The 24,660-nt window shown below is 36.5% G+C and overlaps 1 protein-coding gene across 50 annotated transcripts in view; it reads left to right on the forward strand.

The window, feature by feature from the left end:
* The window catches only part of RBFOX1 (RNA binding fox-1 homolog 1), a 906,682-nt gene that overhangs the window by 798,542 nt on the left and 83,480 nt on the right, over positions 1-24,660 (forward strand). For 42 of the 50 annotated variants that reach the window (XM_075767625.1, XM_075767578.1, XM_075767602.1 and 39 more), the window contains 5 exons: positions 7,935-8,078; positions 10,827-10,880; positions 16,439-16,531; positions 18,201-18,261; positions 24,124-24,177. In XM_075767625.1, the coding sequence (XP_075623740.1) occupies positions 7,935-8,078; positions 10,827-10,880; positions 16,439-16,531; positions 18,201-18,261; positions 24,124-24,177 (406 nt within the window). The remainder of the gene's footprint in view (positions 1-7,934; positions 8,079-10,826; positions 10,881-16,438; positions 16,532-18,200; positions 18,262-24,123; positions 24,178-24,660) is intronic. The other 8 variants (XM_075767601.1, XM_075767609.1, XM_075767629.1 and 5 more) reach the window with 2 other exon arrangements.

Consider the following 24,660-nt stretch of genomic DNA (forward strand, 5'->3'; position numbering starts at 1 on the left):
TTTCTTCCTCTAGACTTGGTGTGGGTTTAAAAAAATATGCAACCAATTTGTTTACATATTACAGAAGAATGATGAAGCCTTGGTAAAGCTTTTTCAAGTTATGCTAATGCAACGTATTTTCAGTTTCTCCAGGAAGAGATAATAGGTTTAGTTCAATTTTAGGCATTCCTACTGTTTATGTTCCTTTTACTCTTTAGAAGCTGAGATTGAGGACAGTGTTCTTTTTGTAGTGGCATGCAAACAGTTGTTCTGTGATAGCATTTCAGGACATTTAAAACAGGGTTTGAGGGTGAAAGATTTTGTCTACACCACCATTGTTTTGTAGAAAATGAAAGGGATTAGTGAATGAAAAAGAACGGAGGGGAAGCGTAACACTCACAATTCCAGTGTAAGAAACATTATAGGACCGACTGTCCTCAGTAATAGATGGAAAGGGGTACAGAAAACTTATATTTGCTGGGAAGAAGAGAGGAATTGTTTTTCCTGCCCAAACGGTGTGCACAGGGCCCTCTCTGATTTCAGGTTCACTGAACATTCTGTGTTATTGCGTGCGGTGCCATTGCCACAACTGCTAAGGATGGGAGACGATGCTCTTGCGTCAGTCAGAAGTAACCTGGGAAATGGGTTTGTATTAGAGCTGGGTGAAGATTTTAAAGCATAATTTTTTTTTTTTCCCCTAAAGAAATGTGTTTCTGGGTGAAATCTATGGCAAATTTGAATTAGTGAGGTCTTAAAAAAGGCGGGGGGGGGGGAGATAATATTCTCCCCAAATAGGAAATTTTCAAATTTGTTTTATGCAGAAGTTGTTAGAAGGAACTTTTTCAACCACTAAATTTCTAAAAACTTGCAGCATAACCGGCACTGATCATTTTTCATTGCATTTAACGTCCTCTGAGGGAAAATGGAATAATTGCTAATAGTGACAGTTGTGGAAAAATTAGGCTGGCCAAAATAAGTAGTGTTTTAAATTGATTTTAAGAACTTGGCTTTGGTGTGAAGTCTTTTAGGAACTTGAGTGAAGTCTTTTAAGAGTAGAAGATTTCTGTTTCTGGAACTGAGTTAAGGAGACGAAAAATTAGTATTTTGGTACAGATAAAGAATTTATTTACAAAACATTAGATTTTACTTCCAACTGTCCTGATGATAGATTTGGTTTAAAAATATGCCATATATTTATACTGAAAGTATCTTATATGAAATATAATTTTCTGAAATGCCCTCTTTGATTTGGGTTTGCTTATTTATAAGAATGGTTTCAATTTTAATTTATTCTAACACCTAAGCCTTCAGTAGCTCACTGAAGTAAAGGGAGTTCATCTCAATTTCTGTGTATGTGAGAATTTGTTCTTCTATTTCTGTATTCTGTATTTATAACTTTCATTATAAGTTTTAAGACTATCATATATTAAGTTTCTTTAATATTTTATAATTGCAAATATGTCTTGGGATGGGAAGCAAAAGCGGTATGTATGATTTGGCCAGAAAAGGCAAGGAGTATGACAGCCCTAGGCGGTGGAAAGAGAGAGGAGCAAATCAGTAAAAACAAATTCCTGTAAAATATGTATAAATATTGAAGACAACTGAGACTCACAGAAAAGCTTTATATCAGATGTATCTTGCATTGCTACTGCTAGTAGCAATGTTTTCTGAACGCAGGCTGGTGAAGGATTTTCTTTTCTGTGTCATTTTTTTCCTGAGTATATTTCAAGCTGGCAGAGAATGACGTCAGATATTGTAATGAAACATCATATACAAGGGCATCTGATTTTAGTACTAGTTTTCTTAAAATCCTTGTTGTTATCATTTCCACCTCCACACACTTCTGATTTGATAATTTCAGTGATAAATACTAATACGATTCTACACTTAGGCACTATTATGAACATATCTATTTCATTTAAATTGACTGACTCAGGAAGTTGGTTTCATGATGTTTGTTTCTCTGTGAGGTTAGATATATTTCCTCATTTTTTGTGTTAAATAGTTTCTCTTTGATATTTATGAGACGATTAGAACACGAAACATTTTTGTTAAACTGGAGATATGTACGTATTGAATATGACTGGACACAGGTGAAGAAAAAAGTGAACTATAAAGAGAACTATCAACAAATAATAACAGCATGACACAAGGGTCTTAAGATGGAGAGGAATAGTTATTCTCTGAAATGATAAATTAAAGTTGACATATGAAGACATATTTCTGCATAGACACATACGCATGCCTCACATGATTTTCTCTGAATGTTGTCCATACCTAAATTAAATTTCACCAAGATTAAACTTGTTTAGCTCATATATATCGATTGAGCTAGAAATTATTATGGAAAATTGAGCATCTCAATTCTGTATGAAGTGCCTGCAAACGCAATCAACAGTCGTTAAACGATTCAAGTTTCAGCAACTTATTTTAACATTTATAACATAAAATGGTGCTGTAAACTTGCAATTGTGTGCAGTTGTGTATTAATAAATATCCACAGCAAATTTTTTTTACATAAATTAGATTCTGTAGCAGTGACTGTCATTTTAGAGTCAATAGGATGCCAAAGTTTTCATCCTGTGACTCCCTCCAGGCAATACTCATCAATAATCTGCTAAAATATGTAACTGTTTATTAGGTTTTTTAAATTAGAAATACATTCTCAGTGGAACCAGAAAAAAAGTCATGCAGCAAATCAGTGGAAATGACCTTTCGGTGAAGATGACAAATGACATCTTAAACCTCAGAGCTGCAAACTAACCTGATACAGTGCTGACTGACAGGCACAGGAGAAACGCCAATCTGTAGGAATTTTCAAGGGTGCTGGGAACCTGCGGTTACCAGGGATTTCTTACGGCACTGAGGGTCTGCATTACCAGTGCTTTCAGGTCCCAGTGCATTTGTAGCTTTACCTCTTGGTCTACCTGTTCAGAAAAACAGCTGCTTTTAAAATTATTTGAACAGTCACAGGCTGGATTATTTATTTTTGGGGGCATTTACTGACACTCTGTAATAAACGCTGTACCCACTGTGTCCACACCTGCTGTGTACGTTGTGACCATACTGGACCACATTGTACTCACGTGTGGCTGTTGTGACCAATTACGCCGCAAGAGAAGGGCACAAAAGTGCCATAAAAAAAATCCAAAATTGTGTTGAAAATTCATACCTGCAAAAACTATATGCCGTAGAAAATAAAAATGTGAATCTTTATTAAGAAAAGCAGACAAGAAAGGAATCGTTCCCTTGTCATTTAAGGGGTGCCTTATGCAAGGTCACAATTGTAGAAGAGGAGAGACCCTTAAAGGCCTCTGGATAACTATTAGAGGAAAAAAATACCTCTCTGTTCAGAAAATTATCATAGACCTCCAACTGGTAAGATTCAGTGGATGAGAGCTTGAGTAGGCAACTGGAGGTGCAGTACTGAAGTCATGACTAATAGAGGTTTCAGGTGATTTGATGCTTCTTGCAGCCAGACTGTCAATGGACCTCGCTACTGGGATGTGCTGGTGACAAGTTCTGCGACTAGATGTACAAAAGGCAACCAGGAGAGAGCTGCTCCTGGAGGGGATTTGAGCCAGGATGGAGAAACTGATAGCTTATGCCAGGCTAGAGGGAACCTTTGAGAGTGAATATGAAATGCAATTTTGGTAAGAAGTGTAAGAGAACCTTTCCCAACTGCCAGAAAAAGAGGTCAATCTCAAAGAAGGAAAAAAAAAACAATTAAAGAATATTCAGGTAAGTTAGGCAGTGGGGGTTTTTTGCGGTCAGCTGTTTCTACTTGGCTCCATTTCAAGGTATTTAATGATTAAACTGATAATAGTTTGAAGCCATTAGTGTCTGTGTCTGTTGCCTTGTGGAGAACGAGTAGAGGTACTGGAGAACTGGAGTAGAGTAGACATAATCTTGGTTTTTAAAGAGGAGGGAGAGAATAGTGTTAGTTATATAGGCTAAAGGGATGTGCTGTCATCAGAGTTTCCGTCCTGGGAAAATACTGGAACAAGTAAATACACGCTGCATTTTTAGGGCCTGAAAGTACTAGAAGAATAGCCATCAGCACCCGTGTGTCAAAAAGATAGCCTCTTTTACTTCTACAGTGGCCTTGTGGACAATGGAAAAGCCTTGAACGTTGTATTTTGCTTTTCATAAGGCTTTGACGCTTTTACACAAGACATGCTTTTAAGCAGGCTGGGAAATATGATAAACATGCAACTACAGTAGGCTGGTGGGAAACGAGAAACTGTGTTTATGAGGTAGCTCACTATCAAAATGAGAAGATTTATTCAAAGGAGTTCTGCAGGGATTTGTGGTGACTCAGTGTTTTTCGGTATTTTCATTAATGATCTGAATGACGGAATAGAGCGTATACTTAGTAAATTTGCAACAATACCACGCTAGGAAGGACTGCAGTACATTGCAGGACAGGATTAGAATTCAAAGTAATCTTGATAAATTGTAGGTCTCATCTGGAAAAATAAGATGCTATTCAAAAACATCAAATGGAAGGTGTTTACACAGCAGTAACAAACTGCATAACTACAGCATGGAAAATCACTGGTTAGAGAGCAGTTCCATAAACAAGATTATAATGGATTAGAGGTTGTATATGAATTTACACTGCCATCTTCTATAGGAGAAAACCCAGTACACATACAAGGAAAAGCAAGGACCACCGGATAGCAGATACTTCCAGTGGTAAAATGTGTCGAATAGTTGGTTTACAAAGTTAAATTCATGACTTTATGATACATGAAGATAACTCTGATACAGCTCTGTACTCAAAAACTTAGGTCATATGTGGAAAAACACAGACTATACTCCTTTTTATGTAATTTCTGTTTAATGATAAGGCTTAGGGGGGGTATTTATTATTTGTTTTGCATAAAGCATTCTAATTTGCTTGACTGAGTCAGGAGAAGGGTATTGAAAGAGACCAAACCCATAATAGATCAGGACTTGTACTGATTGCATACAAGACTGCAGGGATGTAGTGAGGCTAATGTCGTATACTAACTTCAATTAATTTTAAAAGAAATATCAGACACTGGTCTTTAGATCCTCTAGCAATAAAAATATTCTCTTAAAAGATATTACTTATGTGTAAGATAAATTACATCCTAGCTCTTTGAGTCCACAGGGCTTTGAAACTTTCTTTTTTGGGATTTTGCAAAACCCAGCCTGTCCTCTGTCCTGTGTGTATTTTACCTCCTTGGTGTTACTTGGAAATTTCTGTATCACCTTCACATTCCAATTTCAATTTGCAGTTATCCTTCTCCAGATCTCCTAGGCACATCCGTAGATTCCTGGGTGATAATATGCATTGTAAAGACACTGTTACATTGTCAAGCCTTTTAATACATTTTAAATGGTTTAGGTCTGTTAATTCTGCCACGGACTTCTCTAAGGGCATTCACAGGTATGAATCTTTGATGATAAAGACTTTCAGAAGTTTCTGGTTTTCGGTCCTCACTGCCCAAACTCTGAGACATTCTTTGCTGAAACTGTAAATTTCAGGCTTCTGTGAACAAAAGTGCTAAAATCAAAAAGAAATACCCAGAAAATAACAGTACCTGGATTCACCCACTTCACCCATAATTTGTAGCTCCTTCGTTTTAGCATCATCTTCAGAAACCTCACTGGCTTTTTGTTGGCAATGTATCTGTTCAGCTTGTTGGTACAGAAGTTGCTCCTAATGTTTTGGTATGCTAATAGTGCACGGTTCAACTCTCCTACTCCTTGTTTCTCATCATTTATATTAATACAATGAACAGAAATTACTTTTTCCAATTTGCATTTATACAGTATGCTGATTATATAATTTCTTCCTGGGGCACCCTTTGTTCCTGAAGCTAAACAGCACCTTCAGAATTTTTTAATTCTCTTCAGATTAATCTAATTGACCTTAAATTCTTCCAGTGTGTTGTATTTCAAGAGCTTCCAGTCCCTCACCCCCCACCTGCTCTCATATACCCAATTTCCTTTATATTTCTCTCCTTTTAAAGGCCTGAAGGTAGAAAGTAATCGCTGTGGTATCTGTGGATGGAACAGTTGCCTCAAATCTAAATTTTGAATTTTTGAGTTGCTTTTAGATAATAAGAGATTAGGATGGAACATGTTTTTGTCTCTTAACAGCTATAGACCATGTTTACTATTTGACCTTTGTAAAGGTGACTTGTTTAGTTTGTGGGGCCCTGCCTGTGAGTTCAGGGCGTAGCAGATGAAGAGATGTGCTGCCGCTGACTCAAGGTTTACACTTGAGCTGTTCCCAGTTCCTTGTTTGGATCATTTGAAAATCCTTCTTTAGTGCACAGAAAAGTTTGTATTTGTGTATGAGTATCATCATATCCCATGAAATGTAGACACTGCGGATGAACTAATGCTTCTGCAGAAATGATTAAGGACCTTTATTTGTAAAGTGTTCTGAGCACAGAAGTATAGGCAATACAGGAAATTGTAGATGTTTGTACTTTGACTTTGAGAACATTTACATTTACTGGGGAAGATAATGTTGAATTTAACTTGCTAGAATTAAATATATGTGTAGTTATTGCTGATGTAAATTATGTATTCTGTTTGAGTTCTTTTGCTTCCTCCTTAACAGGCTTATTGGTACTAAAACTGTGTGGTAAGGTTTATTTTATTTAACCAATTTTATTTTGTTTAAACTGTTGTCTCTTAAAAATAATTTGATACTAGCAGGGAACGGGAGATTTCTTCAACATTTTTTGTTAATGAAAAATGTCAGAAAGACAAGTTGAACTGTAACATTAGAACACCAGAAAAAAGTAAATACTTGGAAGATGAATATGGTCAGAAGGAAGAGGAAGGACAGAGAAAATAGAATAGCAGTTGTAAGATGATCCTTGTAGTTTCAATCAACTATTTTCTTTCCTCTTTTCTTCCAAATCCCCTCTACCAGTGTAAGGGAAAATAGCTATCCTGTTTTTACATACCTATGCCAAATCTTTTTCTAGTGAATGTATGCTGTACATGCAGTGATTAATTAGGCACTGTATGATAAAATTAAAGAACACAGAAATTTCTAGAACATACTGACAGACCAGCATTGGATAGTTTTACTTTTTGGATGGACATTATGTTTATTCCTAATCTCTCTAGGGGTTTATAATTCTGTTTGTGAAGTTATAATACACAGCAATGTCCTTAAATTAAAAAATAGCATTTTAAAACTAGGGAACAGTATCCCTGCAAGAAGTACCATGATATGATCTTATTTTGGTGAGAAAGAAAATCCTGTAAAACTTTGTTTCCGGGTCTCACTTCTATGCCAGGCAACCTTCACCACTGATTATACTTGTGTTCCCTTTCACAACGCAAGGCCTTTTCCACAATGGTGACTATTTATCTGGACAGAATGACCCTCTAGTGCCCATTAGTACTGCTTATGAAATGGCAACTAGGATGTGATGTGTTACCTACCTCCTGTGTAGAAGTCCCAGTGGCCTCTGAATGAATGTGTACTAATCTTATTTGAAAGTGTAGAGCTTGCTCCTGTTATTTGGACATGGAGATTTGGTCTCTTCCATTGGCAAACACTGATGAGGTTAAAGGGGTTTCAACAGTCTTATAATGTAGGGAGATATGCATTCATTATTTAAAAATAGCTAAGAAAATCAACAAATAATAATCTCCTTCCTATTGTCCAGTTTATTCCAAATACATGTTAAAATTATCATTGAAAACTTATACAGTTGAGACAGATACAGAAATGGATTTAATTTTCATATATTTCAACTTCTGCTATTCTTCAGTACCTTTGAGCAGTAAATCCTGCTTAAGTATTTCTTTTTAGGGTTGGGGTGGGTTGTTTTTTGGTTTGGGGGTTTTTTTTGGTTGTTGGGTTTGGTTTTTTTTTAGAATTTAAGCCCCCCACTTTATATTAAAAATGGCAGAAATACTTATAGCCTGCTCTATTTTGCTTTACCCTTTAGCAGACAGATGATGCAGCACAGACTGATGGCCAGCAACAGACACAATCTTCTGAAAACACAGAAAACAAATCACAGCCAAAACGGCTTCACGTCTCAAATATACCGTTCCGATTCCGGGATCCAGATCTTAGACAAATGTTTGGTGTAAGTACTCATATTTTATTTATGCTTTTTTATACTTGCATTGCAATAGGTAATTTATAGGCAACTATGAGAGGCGGATCTCTAATTTAGGCTATTTAACCATTTTCAGTAAAGATTCTCATTTCATTTATTTATAACCAAACAATTGATTTGTTGGGAAAAGAAATTCTACTGATTCTACTGTATGTGATACAGATGGGTGTATTCTATGTATTGTGCTGTTTTATATTACATTCAAAAAAGCTGCCTACATTGGCTTAAAATATGGAATGCATATATATTCCTGCTGTACACATGTGGATTTATATGCCTGTTTTTATTGATTTTGGAGAGCATGATGTAAAATATTCTACGCTTGATCTCACGAGCAAGGGACTCAAATCTATAGAATGAAAGACGTGGGCTGAATTTAAGCAGAAAGCCCCCCCAGATATTGTAGGTCTCTAAGCTTCTAAAGTTTTTACCCATATTTTTCTATAAGTCTCTCAATTTTTGTGTTTGCCCAGGCTATTAGCTACCTTCATGTGCATTGGCTATGTTTTACACATCTCATCAGTGCCATCAATTCTAGGCTCAAAACCGTGAGAGGTTAGATCTGGTTTCTTCTCCCTGCTCCAAGAACTCTTAGGTTTATTTTGAAATGTCACTAAATAAAATCTAGAAATAGTACCTGATCAGCTATTAGACCCCAACTTTTCCTTTTCCAAGTTAGTACTCTTAAGTATTTGTGCTCCTCTTGCTTTCTTATTTCTGACTCACTAAAATTGAATTCTCTCCCACGTTACGGTTTGTTGTACAGTGCAGCATCAAGTACTTCATGGCACTGTACTTCTCTCCATCTTTCATGTTCAGTTCAGATTTTTAAGTTCTTCTAATGTCTTTGTATGTGGATTAAGACATTGTGTTTTTCAGTATTTATTTCTATGAAGTGAAGGAAACAGTTGCTGGAAAAAGAGTCCTGGTATAGTATTGGGAAATGAGAGTGACTGTTTTGCCATATCTGACTTGCTACAAGTAACCTCCCCTAAATGCAGCTTACAGCTCATCAGCAAAATATCAGAAGGCATAATAATTAACCCTCTAGAGAAAAATATGCAAATTTATTTAAATTAAACAAAACACTTATAATAAATGGATTTTATTTGAAAGTACATTAAATGAAAGGAATTTTTTTTGAGGGATTGTAGTAATTTAGAAGTGAATAAAAACTACATTTCTTTTCAATGTTTCTAAGTCTTAGGTCTCAGAAGACTAATACTAGAGAATGGCTGGAGTTTTCCAGCTTTAGAATGACAGTAAACTTTTTAGCTTCTGAATTGATAGAAAAATGACATTCTTGGAAGTCTGAGTTTAAATATCTGATGTGAAATATGATAACGTTGCACCATGACCACGTTATACGCATAGCGGATGATCTTTTTACATGGACATAAATACAGCAGAGGAGGATTGTTTAAACATTAAGTCAATGTCTGCTTATAGGCTAAAGTTGCAGTTAAAACATTAATTAGATGGTGAATACAAGAACATAAAATAAGCCAAGGGATAACAAATGATGGTTGATTTTTCATAACTAAGTTGAGACACTTTAATAAGCTAGAGAGGGAATACTGTCCTTTCTTGGCCTGTAATTGTTTCCTGTCTCTTAAAAGATTGGGGTATAGGCTCATTTCTGCAGTTCTTTGGGCTCTTGTTAGATTACTCTTCGTGTGCCTGCCTCTAATTTCTGCTTTTTTGTTTAATATATTATGTCACTTATTGGTGTTAACACTGATCCATACTGCATGTTAATGCCATATGAAATAACAGAAATGACCCCCGATACATTACAGTGTCACATCACAAAATGTGTCATGTCCGAAAGTGTTCTAACTAAACACTGCCCGTGTCAAACATTTCTTCTCTTACTAAGACGAGTCCAATAGAGCCTTTTTGTTTGGGATGATTGTGAGTGCTGTTGTAAGGTCAACAGTAATAACAGTTACTACTAATATTATAATAAAACTGCAATTCTGAGCAAGGAAAAATCCCCAACAAGTAAGTATCCATTCTAGTTTTCCAAATTCTACTCTAGTAAGACAAGAATTGCTTAGGGAGTAATGGTTATCCCTTTTCAGCAAGGGTGGAGATAAATCCTTGCTCCTTGAAGCCAGCAACAAAACTCCCAGCTGGTTTCATCGTAGCAAACTCCTTTACCTGTCCTGGAAAGCAGCTGCAAAAAGTCTTCTGAAAGAAATGTTCTTCAGAGGGCAGGATGACCAGAGGGCAGCAATGTCCATGCAGCCGTTAATCCTGTCTGTTAGTGATGTTTATTACCCTCCAAGCGAAGTAACCCAGTAGCGTATTACATATAAAAAAAATGGTGATGGCAGCTGGACTGGATGGATCACAAGGAAGTAACCTACTATGTGCAAAGCCAAAATAAATAAAAGAAATTTGGGACTTTCACTTCACTGTGATCACAGTTTAATGAGGATTTCCTCTTTGTTAGGTGGTTTCACTGAACTTAAACTTCAGACGTGCATATATGGAATGATAGTGACAAATATAATGATATGTACAGTTTAGTTGTAATATTGATGTGGCTCCTCTTCAGTGTGTCTTTTTTGGTGCTTGACTATCTTTGATTTTTATACTCTTTAACTTTTTTAATGTGGTGCACCGTTTTCTGAAACAAACATTTGTGCTGTATATGATAGAAGTGTTGAAGTTATCTTATTTTCATGTAACTTTTCTATTTCTTTGCAGCAATTTGGTAAAATCTTAGATGTTGAAATTATTTTTAATGAGCGAGGCTCAAAGGTAAGCAGTTTAATTCACCCATGGAATTTTTTGTTTAAAATATTTATATGAGTAAAAGGAAACAACTGCACTGCTGTAAAAAATAATGTCTGAAATTCCATGTTAGTGAAAACATCTTCTGAGCTGTCATTCAGTTTCCTAAGCAGCATGAAAATCATTGGACTCATTTTATATCTTTTAAAGGGGGTAATTTTAGCTACTCCAAACTGTCATCTGTTTTATGGGAACGTTGATTTCTGCTGTCTCTATTCGTCAATGGTAATTATCTTGTTTATTTTATAAGATGAGTCCATACTTACAGATATTTGTAGGCAGGATTGTATTAGTACAGGTATTTTTTTCCCCTATTGAAATGAAAGGTGATAATGATACCTAATAACTATCCTCTTAAGTAATTAGCTGAGAAAATATGTGATTGTTCCGGATTATCTAAGTGCAGATGTTTTCCTCTTTAGTTAAAGCTTCAGTACACCAACCCTTTGAAAACAATCTATTTTAACATTTATTTGATTATAAGTATTCTTATTTTATTGCAAACATTTTTTCTGAAAATTACTTTGCCTTAAATGCATACTTCAATTTATTCAGTATTTAAGAAATAAAGATAGAATGGCTATGACTGCATTAGGGTCCTTACCTCGTGCAAAACTATAGCCCCGTAGGCTTCACCTATGACAGCAGCTACATTATCAAGGTTTATGTGTGATACCTCTTTCCTTTTCCTGCCATGTCGGACACACTAGAATGTTTATCCACCAATGTTTCAGTCTTCCTGTAACTTCCGTACGTGATTTATTATTAGTGATGGAATTCTTTTCCTGCTATAGACGTACTGTAATCTGTCATTTAAAAAGAATCAGATATACCATCAATCTGTCTTAAATCAGATACATTTTAATTCTGTTAATTTTTCCCTTAACATGTTTGTATTTATATTCTAAACTTAAAGCCATCTTTTTTTTTTTTTCTTCTCTAGATGGAATAGGTGAAATTTCCTGGTTTATATTAAAAAATTATTCTGACATTCCTTAATTAGTACCCTTGCCTGCTAGCCCAAACCCAATTGGAACATTTACCACTTTTTCCGTAAACAACCAAAACGTATGGAATTTGGTGGCTTAGAATCTCCTACTCTGGCTGAAATTTATTCTCATTAAATTGTGGCTGGTCCATAGTGTTTGCAAAAGATGTTGATTGTCCAGCCCCTGCTCCTGCTGAGTACTATTACAAATTTCGAAGGACATCCCCCATTTGCCACCTCGGATTGGTTCTGCTGGAGCTGGAGTGGAACTGAGCACGCATCTCGTGGTGGTGGTGGTTCACACATTTGTTTAGCCATTGAATCTTACACACGTAGGACTTTAACCACCACGTCTGCATCACGCCGCATAAGTATAAAGCTTTTAAAAAGCATTTGGGGGATGGGGTGAGGAGGTATTTCTGAACTGAGGGTGGGGTTTTTAATAGTGATCTTACAGCAGTGAAAATATCCCAGTGCCTTGAGCTAAAAACAAGGTCCTAGAACGGATTTCACAAGGAAGAGGTTTTGTAATGTCACTACCTCAGTTACACGCTTGGTGTTAGAGACCCTAAGACCTATTCTTATTAAATACTTCTGCAGTATCCAGCGCTGAGTTGGTGCATCCGAGCTGGCTCTGAGTAAGCTGCTGAAGATACTTAAAGCAGTTCTGTGATGCATCTCATTGCTTATGTATGCTGCTTCTCCTTGTGATTAAAGTTATTTCAGGTATAGCTACATAGCATTTGGATTTGCAGAAGTAGCCTTAACAGTCTCTCAATTAAATAAAAAGTTAAAAAACAGGTTAGGAATAAGAGGAACTTTCTTTTTTTGTTGGGTTTTTTTTTGTTTGTTTTTTGTTTAATCTGATCATTTCATGTCCATTCTGTAGGATTTAAGATGCACCAGATTAAAGTCCCATTCCTGGCAGTGCTTATCTATGTTTTCATAAAATCCCACTGAAACTGAAAGGACTACTAAGTGGTCTCAAACTGAGAACAGGTAAAAAACTTGCAGGATCAAAGTTCAAATTTGTTTCTAGCTGCAGTTTGGCATAAAAGAATTGCTAGAAATTTTTTTGTTTCTGCTTTTGTTTATTTGTTTTTATTCCAATAATTAATGTTTAAAAAGATTCTTGCAAAAACAACAGAAGCAGCTCATTTTCATACTGTAATAGTTAAGAAAAATGGAATTGGATATTCAAAAAACATAAAGGTGCAGCACCACCACCATACACTATAAAATGATTTTGCAGAAGGAAGTCTCTCCATAAAAGAAACACTAAAATAATCCAAGTTTCATACTACAAATTTCCGTTTGGGGGCATAATAGTAATTAAGATAACTTTGCTAGAATTGTATGGCAACACTGGTGACTTTTGAAACTCTTCTTTTTATAAGAATTGCAAGAATTTCAGTATTGTTTTGGTGTAGATCTTTCTTACAACCTGTGCTCAATAAATGAGGCTTACCTTTGCCAATTCTTGAAGCTGTTGATTAAAGTAATGTTGAAAGCTACTGGTAACTTGCCTTTCTCTGCATTTACCACTCATCTTGGAAGGACAAGTTGAAATATAGCTTCCATTCCTCTGAGTATTTGAACGCTACTCTGCTATTTTAACACTGCAGCTGCAAATGGCTTTTGTCTTGAGCATAATGGCAAGGCTGCAAAGGCACAGGAACATCAAGAAGCATCATTTCTTTATGGTTGTAAATTAATGCTCTATACAGCTAGGTACTACAGATGTACTTTCATAAATCTGTGTGTATACGTATTAATATATATCTAGTGTATGTTATGTTAAAATATATTTCTTCAAATAGGAAGAGCTCTAAAGCACATCCCAAATTAAAACAGAACCTTCTCATGTACTACCCTGGCTATTATTAAATCATTCGACAGAAATTTACCAGTTAATAAAATACATAGTACACTAAACTAAAGTAGCTGTCGAATCAGCCTCATATAAAATTAATGTTAACGTGTTTCTGTCGATAGTTGAACGTGTGATGAATGAATCTATGTTCTGTGATTGAGTTTCTGTGAAGGCTAGGTAAGACTAAAGATTTGCATAAATAATAATTTAAATAGTGTTAATTATGAGAATGAGCACAACATAAGAAATTAAAAATTACAATGAGTATTCTTTTCAGAATCTTTGAAGTTCCTGTCTTATCTTGGCCTGTGGTCCCACTTCATATCTTTTTCTAATTTTTTATTATAACTAGATTTTTATCTTGCCCTTTAGTTGTTTGAAAAAAATTAACTGGTAGTGCTGTGAGCTAAGAAGACTGATTCAAAATTTTGACTAAACAACTCCCACCAAATGTGTGCGACTCTGAGAAGGGGCACTTGTTCAGCAAGGAGAAGGGGGGGGCCCAACAGAACTGGGGGGGTCTGTGCTGCTGCGTGGAGCTCGGCTCATTGAACCGGTGGTTTCAGCCACGTTGTCTGCTGTGAACTTTTCTTAAAGGCATCTTCACTTACGAGCTTTTTGTACAGAGCTTTTACAAGATGGGAGGAAGGAGCTGAAGAAATAAAAGTTTAAAGTTGGAGGATGGGTTTAGGTATAAGAAAAGCCTATGAAGGCACCTATAACATAGGGATCACTATGGAGGAGGAGGATTTACTTTCTCTCAATGCTCCTGGTGCTTTGGGGAAAAGAGAGTTACGTCCTCGGCTTCTTGTGCCAAGCGAGGTCGTGGCTTTGTGCTAAAGCTGTGCAGGATAGAGGGGAGAAAAATGTGTGGAATCGGGTGTTTTGAGAATGACTTGGGCTTGAAGTGGAACTGCTGATAGAGCACTTCTGAGCTCAGGCTCCAGTCTGTCTTTAAAGGAGGAAAAAAAAAACCCCAACATGTTTAAGATACTTTGAAGAGAATGGAACATAAACTACTACTGTATATAAATGTCACTTTCTGTGTTACAAACTGGCATAAAGAAATGTGATCTTTGAGTAGGTAAAATAACCCAAATAACCCCCATCTAATGATCCCGATAGTTTCTGAACTTTTTTTATTGGTTGTCGATGAATTAGTTTTGTAGTTCATATCCATTGTTCTTCTCAATGCTTGGTGCCAATTTTGCATTAGTTTCCCATTTCTTCTCCTCTTTGTTTAAAATGGATAAATAAATGGATAAATATCTTCCCTTCCTTTTTTTTTTTCTTCCTTTTTTTAAATTAATCACTATGTACATAAGAGGTAGAACTGCAGAGAGTGGGTGAATAGTGATCACAAAAATTAGCGAATGGACTGGAGCATGAGGAGACGTGATGCATGGCGTATTGCTGAGGAGCAGCACAGAGGAAAGCTTGAATGCAAAGTTCGAGCTAAAATAAGAGTAAAGAAAAAGGTTGTAGTAGGACTTCAAATGTGTGCACCCATGCCTATACATAAAGCGGCCATATATATATATATATATATATATATATAACTTGCAAATGTTCCTTATTATGAAACACCAAGGATGTAGAACTGATTTGTTGGGGTAGCTTTGGGAAAGCATGCAAAGGCATTGTAGTGCTAATGTACGAGTCACTTCAAAGGGTTGGTGTATGTTTCTAAAATGTTTTTCAATGTCTGATTTTTTTCAAAGATATTTACCATTGTAAACAGAGTTTAATTTAACTTAGCACAATAAAAAGAATTTGTAGTAGGATTGGAAATGTTTATTTAGCTTGATATTATAAAGCAAAGCATTTGTCAGCAGCAGAGTTTCGTATTTGCCGAGTGTTCTCCTGTCCCGCTAGCCCGGGGTTCCGGAGTTCTGCCAGTTGCATGTTCGTTATGTGGACAGTACTGTAGAGCAATAGTAAATGAACCAGTTAAACTTATTCAAACCGTTTGCATTTTTATTCCTTTATCCGAGTTTCTTTTTCTATTCACATCATGTGATTTTATTTGATCTGTTAATACAAGAAAGTTTATGCTTTGTTCTAAAAGTACTTTTGTTTTGTTGGTGGTTTTCTTTTCTTTTTTCTTTTATAAAAAAATAAGTAAAGGCTGTAGAGTTTGACAAAAGTTTAAGTTACCCTAGTGTTGCATGGGAACAATGTTTCTTACGATCACAACAGCATGATTAAGTAGGCAATGTTTTAGAGTATATTGACATTCAGTGTTGAATTTTGTGCACATGTTTTTTATTTCGTTATCTGCATGTCATTAAAATGTGGTTCATTTTCTTTTCTCATTAGTTCATTTTTTTCTATGTGAAGACACTGTAATTTATTTTAATTTCATTTTCTTATTGTTAGATTTATTTTCCTCTGTAGTGACATGTAGAAAGGTATTTTTGGTATCATTCTTTGAATTTCTCCGAGGGTATTATCTAACTGATGACAGAAAAAATTTGTTCACATTTGTCGCTTACTTATTGCACATCTCAATACAATTATAATTTTTCTAATTTGCATGTTACAGAAATGAAGCAAGGACAAGAAAATAGTAAATTAAAGAGAGAGAACATAAGCAAACAAGTGGTCATTGACTGAAATAATAATGTGCATGTTGTTTTCCCCCCTTCTCCCTCCTGCATGCAGGGATTTGGTTTCGTAACTTTCGAAAATAGTGCTGATGCGGACAGGGCGAGGGAGAAATTACACGGCACCGTGGTAGAGGGCCGTAAAATCGAGGTGCATGTTCAAAATATTTTCCTTTTCATCTTTTTTATAAATGTCTGCTTCACTCTCATTTGTTGTTTCAGATGCATCATTGGTGTCTTCTGTGTGCTCCCCTTTCCCCTTCCCATTGTTTATATATATATTTATATATAAAGAGAGAGAATCTGGCCTTACTTGGGTTTTTTATTATTATTTCTTTTGTAATTATTATTATTATTATCATTATTGCTGAAAGGTGGATGACAGAATTGAAAAAAAAAAAATGAAGGCTTTAATATTTTGAAGTTATTATTTTGGATGTTTTGTAAATCAATGGGTGCAGTAGATTCCAAAAACCAGCCAACAAAAAAAAGAAAAAAAAAATTGAGAACAACAAAAAAAAAGTGTGACAGACAAAACAAAAACAAACAAAAGGTTGGTTTTTTTTTTGTTTTGTTTTGTTTTTTTTTTTTCTGCAGGGTTGATGCGGGATCCACAGTGGCTTTCAAAAAATTCAGATTGGGAAAGAAGCATCCAAAAGATGTACAGGAAAAAGAGACAAAGCCAGACTAGAAACCGACCAATTTTAACATTTAATCTTTAATGAAACCATCAGGCTCCTTTGGCTGGACGGCCTGAGCCATTCATGTCTATTAAAAACCCAACACAAATGTGTGTTAGTACCACTGGATCCCCTTCAATACTGCCTCAGTCGTATTTGTTAGAATAAAAAAAATACCAATTGAAAATGCTGTCGTCTTTTGAGTAAGATGTTGCATATTTTGCCTTTTCATTTTCCCCCTTCGACGGTAGCGCTTAGGGCCCTCACCAAACTCTCAGTAACCATGGTAACTGTATACATACCCATGCTGGCGATGGTGCTGAATGGTAAGTGGAGAAGTCCATCTGCCGTTTCACGTATTTAGCGCTGATATACCACGTGAATTTTTTTGACTTGTTGTATTAAGTTTTCTTGATGCTACATTTTTTTCTATATTGGTACGCCTGTAATTGAGTGTACGTTTTAAGCAAGCCTGGGAGGCACTGATTGGATTGAGGATATGACTTCGTGCACATCTTACTCAGATTGTTAACTCCATATTGTGTTAAATAATGCACCCTCTTTTTATCCTTTTGTTAGCTGTGATTTTAAAGCTTGAATGATTTTGTTAATTCTTGCAATGAAAAAGGCTCTTGTTCCAAGTGTTGAATGCTAGATGTTGCTTTTCCAATGGTACTTCTCTTCTAAAGGGTTATGTTGCACACTGCTAAAATTCGTTTGTCCCTTTTTTTTGACATTTTCTTTGTTTCCTTGTACCTTGTCTCTTTCCCTTCTACTCCACTGCATGTTCCTTCATATAATCTTTTTTTCTGTTTTGAGTATTTATTGTATCAGTGTTATCATGGAATACAAGCATGCTCTTAAGTCTTAAATTATGCAGTACCTTTTAATTTGCTTTTAATGTCTTTTTATTAAAGTTTAAATGATATGATGTTGCTTTATTGAAATGATTTGTAAGTTAAAATGGTTATGAAAGTAAATGTAATTATAAATAGTATGATTTTGTTATGCACCTGTTGCCTTCTATAAATTAAATTGCATTTTATTTTTACATGACTAATAGCAGTAATAATGCATGCATTTAATAGTAACGAGGACCCTCCCTGTAACCTTTTCTAATCCAGTGTTCTATGTGCTTAGGTAAATAATGCAACAGCACGTGTAATGACAAATAAAAAGACCGTCAACCCTTACACGAATGGTAAGTGCATGAGATCTCAGTGCCTTGTTTTAATGTCAGTGCATGTGGAATCTCGCTCTTCGGCTGAATGGGTGGACTCATCTACCCACCAGGTGTCCTAGTCCACATCTCCTGTGTCTCCTTGGGCTCAGGCTTTGTCCAGTGACCTAAAACGTGAGGTGGCTGGGTATAAATTCCATCTGTGCGGAGTTGAGCTAATTCACAGCCCCGTGTGCATAGCGTGCATCATTTTGCCTGATTGGAATCCGAGTGTTTAACCACAGTAGCTTTTGTATAGGAAAATATACCTGAAAGGAAAGCGTTATTCTCTTCGGGCTTTCTGCAGTGTTAATGTTGCGATGAATGAGCTAATCGGAGGATTCAGTTTTGCTTGCATGATGGAGGTAGGGAGACTAGCAAGAAGAATGTCTCTGTCAGGCATGAGATACTTTTTAGTGCCAAGACACGCATCTACTCAAAGATAATTTTCTGTGTCTTCCACAGTTTGTTAAAAGTAAAGGGCAAAGTGTAATTGGATGCTGCTTCCAGCTTTTATTCCTTGGAAAAAAATCCAAATTCTAAGCTATCTAAAAAAATATTCATTCTAATAGCGACCTAAGTTGGTATAATGTTGTACATTAATGAAAGAAAAATAATCCATAGATATTTGAGGGGTTTGGAAGCTATACATTTTAAAAATGTTTCCTTTGGCAGTGTTTGGTCTTATGTGCTCAAGTTGTTTGCATTATCTCGTTCAGGAAATTCTAACAAGTTCCTAACTGAACGTCAAACAATAATGCATCAAATGAAGTTATTTGCACTTATGTCTTCCAGTTTTACTAGATGGTGGTGTTGTAATTATTTGCTTTTGAATTTAATTTAGTTTTCCCCACCCAGTAGAAAGCAGATGAAGTCTGTTCGTACAGCAGTAAAGGTTTTGACAGGTAGATTAGACTCTTTTCCATTTTAAAATGTAATGAATCTTATTTTCTATATCTGAGGTCTCATTAGTGAGGTTTTACTAAAACCCAGGGCAAACAGTGGCTTTATTTTTTAATGAGAGAGTCATAATTTTTTCCTACCACAGTAAAAATAAAATATAGTGATAGTTTTCATTTGATATGTGATAATTGAGTTAGTTAAAATGATGTGGAGAAGAAGAGTCTGAAATTCCTCATGCTTTCTCAGAAACTTTCTCCCTCATTTTGTATGTAAATGTGGAACTTGGGGCAAATGATGCAGATGGGAAAATCTCCTTCACTTTTACTGGCTTTAAAACATCTCAGTGAATCTAGCAAAAGAGGCTTGAAGCTTGACTGGGTCACATAACAGAATTTTGTTGCAGTGAGGAGCTAAATTAACTATATGCATATGATACTATGAACTCTGTCTGCTGTATTGTGATGGTAAAAGGATAAAAGTAGTTTTGTTACAAATGATTGTGTATATTTTGTATTCATATTATCCTAAGGCTACAAAACTGTTAATTAGCAAATAACACGTTACATATCAGCACATCCAGTGCTGAAGGAAGGGAATGTTGGAAACAGAGATGTGAGATTCTTAGGAGTCTGGTTTGGGAGGAGTTTCGCCTCCGTCCCCTGCACTGCAGGATTACTTAGGTCACATGTTAGTATTTCTTAATATCCAAAACCAGAATGATGAAAGTCTGCCGTTAAGTGTTTCCTACTTGGAAGTGTTTTGTCTGTCATTTTCCAGCCTGTTCCATCTGGACTAGATCTCACCAAAAGTATGAAACATCCTGTTCAGCGGATAAAAATTAGCATTGATGTTTGTGAATCCATACATCCAAGGCGTTGCATGTAGGGTGTTCTTTTGCACACCTTTTGATGGAAATCTACCAAGATAAACTCTGGTTGTAGTTCATACATTTTGATTTGGTTTTTTATTTTATTTTTTATGTTGGAGGTCCCCTAAAGTAAACACACGAGACGACTCATGTTCTCCTTGTGTAATCATTGCAAGCGACAAGGAATGAAGTGTAGACGTACAAGAAGCTTCATTTAGTTTAATTAGTGCTTGTATTATCAGTCATCCAGACATTGTATGATTTTAGTTCTTTGTCATTTTGTCAGGAATTAACCAGTGCTACAGCTGATCATTAAAGATTATTGTTGTCTAAAGTAAAGGTCTCATCTTTTAAATAAAACATAAGGCTAGTTTTCCTGTGTTTGTCTGTGAGCATATTAACATTTGCAAGATGCTTCTGATGCAGACAGCCGGAAACTTTTTGTTTGCACATCCCTATCTCTTCAGAACCACTTCTTTTTTAATGTGTTGCTTTATTTTTCAAAGAGAATGTAGTGACTGACATGTTATTGGGAGGTATTCAAAATGTAGTTGGGGCACATGTTGTATTTTATGAAAACATCAGGCACTAATATTTATTGGAATTTAAAAATAGGATACACTCTGTTTTGTCTTTCATTCCTGAATACTGCTGGTTGTTTGATAACAGGGCTCATGTTGTAAATATGATTGTAAAAGTCAGTAGATTTTAAAGCACAGAAAGCTAGACTTTTTTTTTTTTTTTTTAATATATATGCAGCTTCATTCAAATAAGTGGTTTACTTTTGTGTCCTAGATGGTTTTTGAAATAAGTATGATTTCCAGAGACTTTTGATGATTCCCAAAATGAGCAGTAAATAAATGCTCAGTTTTAGGAGAGCTTTTTTTGTGCAAATTTGTTATCAGACAGGATGATTTTGCTGGCTCACCTCATGGGCTTTGGAGATAGAACTCCCTTTTCTTTGCAAATAAATTCAGTGTCAGGAGTTCTGCTTGTTGGCAAAAATACTTCTGAGACATTTTTAGATGTTCCAACCTGTCCTGTTTAGTTGTACTTTCTCTGGATGCCCGTATTGCAATTCGGGATGCTCATCCCAGCGTTGCAGGGAATAGAGAATGACGTGCAAGTAGATTCAGAGAACTGCAGCAATGAATGAGGAACATCAAACAGAGATCAGCAGAGGGATAAAAGTTTTAAAGTTTATACTTACAATGCCTTGAATTTGAGCCTTCTGTTGATCTAAATTTAGACTGAAAATCACAGCTAGTGACTATTACCACAGTTAAATTCCCTCCCCCTCCCCTTTCCTGCCCGCTCCGTATGCCACCAGGAGGACAGCAAACGGTGTGGCAGGGCTTCTTTCCCACCAAAGCTTTCCTCCGGCCACGGGTGCCTGTCTGGCCTGTGAAGTGACAATAATGCTCTCTGCATTGCCGTGCCCCGCTGGGTACCAAAGCTCGTCACACTGCGCAGCCTGATTATTTCCTCGCCTTCAGCATGCTTAACGTGCATTTCTTTGGCTGGCTGTACAGGGTGGGATTTGGGCAGGCAGAGGGGCTGTTTGCTTCCTTGTTCGGTTTTTAAGTTTTGAGCTTTTATAGTTTCAGCTTGAGGAGATTAATATTGTGACAGTAAGAAAAATGCACCAAATTACACCCACTGCAGAGAATTTGCCTCCTCCAGCTGCTGAAGTAGGGTTACTCGGCAGCTGCTTGCTCGCATACGCCAACTACTATCACAGCTGATTAACCCACACAGCTATGGGCCAGCACGTTGCTGGCTGACAAGATAAAGTTCAGTTTAATTACCGTTATTTTCACGATGAATGAAGTATTTCCTGTGTAAGCTTCAAAAAGTTAGATGAGACAGCCATCACTGAGAGAGAGGTAAGGACCTGAAATATGAGAGTGGCTTTCAGCTGTGAAGAGCAATCTGCATCTCCCAAGATTTTCTCTTTCCCTCAGACAAATTGTGGCACTGTTAGTGTAACTTAGAAGCCGAGAGGTGTCTGTCAGCTTCTTTGACGGCAAAAGCTGACAGATCTGAAATTCGGTCCAATCTTTCATCTTGAATGGTGTTGATCAGTGGTCTTTTGAGGTAGTAATGAATTTGAAATATTAAATATTCCCTAAGCTATAAAAAGTTAGGGTTTTTCTGAAAGTCTCAAAAATGGAATGATTTGCTCTCACATAAAATTTGGCTAAAAGTATTTGTTATACCATGACATTCCTAAATATAATTCTGTAGTATGTAAAACTGAAGGGTCAGGTAAAATTCCTGTGATATTTTCAGGAAGAAAGTCATCTTAGCCCTTCTTGGTTGGCCGTTTTTCAGTTTCCATAATTGCCTTTGAGGTACATATAGCAGCTGCAATTACTTCTGCAGAGCAGATTGCATGCAGTGCTGCTCTTTACTCTGAACTTACTAATGAGTTGCATTTCAAAACCACCCCTCACCTCTGTTACTGAACGGTTAATTACTGGTAAACGGTTACTGTGCATCAGATGGAGATAGCAGGATGTTTAAAGGGTGGGAATAGTTTTGTGTTGTTATTACTGAGGTTTTTGTATTACACTTTTTCAGTCTTATAATGCATCATGGTTTTACAGTCTTCTGCTGCACTTTTGCATTACCATGATGTGGCCAAGGCAGAAGCAAGCCTCAATACAGTTTGCGTTTAAATTCTTTGAATCTTGGCTCTTCTGATTTTGAAAAGTTTTGTTGTCCCTGTCTTGATTGTATTTTGTTTCCAGCAGCATAGTTATACAATCTATTTAAAGTACCACAGTTCTTCAGAGTAAAAGATGCTTTTCTGCAGGTTTTTTTTTTTATTCCCATTTACAAATGGTGCTTCCTACTCCTCTGATTCAAATGTGCTTTTGGAAAACCTCTAATTTTTCAGTCCCAGTAGTTCAACTAATTGTTCAAACACTTTTTTTTTTTTTTTTTTTTTTTTTTTAAAAGGGGGGGCATAGCTAGGGGAGATGTTCTGTGGAGTTTGGAGTTAACTGGGAGTGGATCCACCTGTGGCTGAGCAAAACTCAATGATAATCTGTGCTTTAGCACAGCTGAGAACGCTAATGAGTTTGCCAGTGTTTTCTCCTGGCGTTCCCTTCCCTTGAGTTCCTTCAGCATCGCCATCTTTAGCGTCACGCAGCCAGCCTGCGCGCTCCAGCCTTACCTGAAACACCCCATTGGGCGGAAGGACCCGACAGCGGTTGCTGGGGGTTTGGCCAGAACACACGATACAGACTGTCGGTTCTGTGCCGGGGTTTTATGCCAGCTGTGGGAGGAGGGCGATCATTTCAGACAAAGGCAGCAGCTGCGTTTGCACCACCGAAGAGCTTTGCAGAATGTGACTGCAGCATCTTCTTAGCTGCAGCTAACAGCGTCTCGTGGCTGTAAATGCAGGCGGGACGGTCGCTTTTGGGACGGGCCTGCGATTGTCCTCTGCCAGGGCAGAGACTCTGGGGTACAAATGCAAACGGGAAAAAAGTCTCTAGTGTTTGACTGGGATCCCCCCAAATCTCTCTCGTGTCCCAACAGCCATTTCCATACAGTGCCTACGTTGTCATTTTTCCCAGAGTAGAATCAAAGCGCTCAGATTATTTGGTTGCCTTGTAACCTACAGTACCACATGCTTTTCAGAAACATTTCTGTCCAGCGACTGAACCGTTTTGGCCGCTCTGGCTTGAAACCAGAGAGTTAAAGCCATGACAAAGAACTGATCTACTCTGGTACTACCTGATATAGGGATGCTGGAACTAGTTCTGACTTAATCCATAACTTAAGGGAATCAGTCCATGGCAACTGTGCCAAGGTAACTCACCTGATAATTTGCTCCTGTGCTACGTGTCCAGAGAATGCCTTGCTTCATTACCTATTTCCATACTTCAGAGTCTGATATTAAAGATCAGTAATCTAAGATGCTGATACAACTTTCATTAAAATGACCTTTTTTGAAGCCATTTTATCTGTATACCTCTATACAAAAATGAAATTAAAAAATAACAATTATTATTATCATCACTAATTGCAATATTAACTCAGTTATGTTTTTATGTTTGCTGCAGGCTGGAAATTAAATCCAGTTGTTGGTGCAGTTTATAGTCCAGAATTCTATGCAGGTAAGGATTATGCTATAGTTGTCCATGCCATATTTTATTTTAATATTCTTTAAAACACGCAAAAGTACAGAATATATGTTTGGTGTGAGGTTTGGTTTCTTTGTTTGATTCACATTATCTGCAAGTCATTTACAGATTTGTGATGCAGGATTTTAGCAGTTACCTGGGCATACTAAAGTTTATATGGAAGATATATGAATACCTTTTTATTGGAAAGTAGATAGTATAACATGAAATGTACTGCAATATCCCAGTCTTACATGGGATTTTATTTATATTTTATTTTATTTATATTTTATTTTATGTTTCAGTAGTCACTTTCCTCCAGGAATTATTTAAGCCCTGTGAGCAACAACAACAAAATATATCTATGAATATATATTTTATGCATGTACGTGTACATAGACACACATAAGTATAGAACATCTGTTCATAATTTTTTTCTTGAACATTTTTCTTTAAATTTTATATTTAGTTTTTCAG

This window comes from Balearica regulorum, chromosome 15, assembly GCF_011004875.1.
Source record: "Balearica regulorum gibbericeps isolate bBalReg1 chromosome 15, bBalReg1.pri, whole genome shotgun sequence".
Classification (NCBI taxonomy): domain Eukaryota; kingdom Metazoa; phylum Chordata; class Aves; order Gruiformes; family Gruidae; genus Balearica; species Balearica regulorum.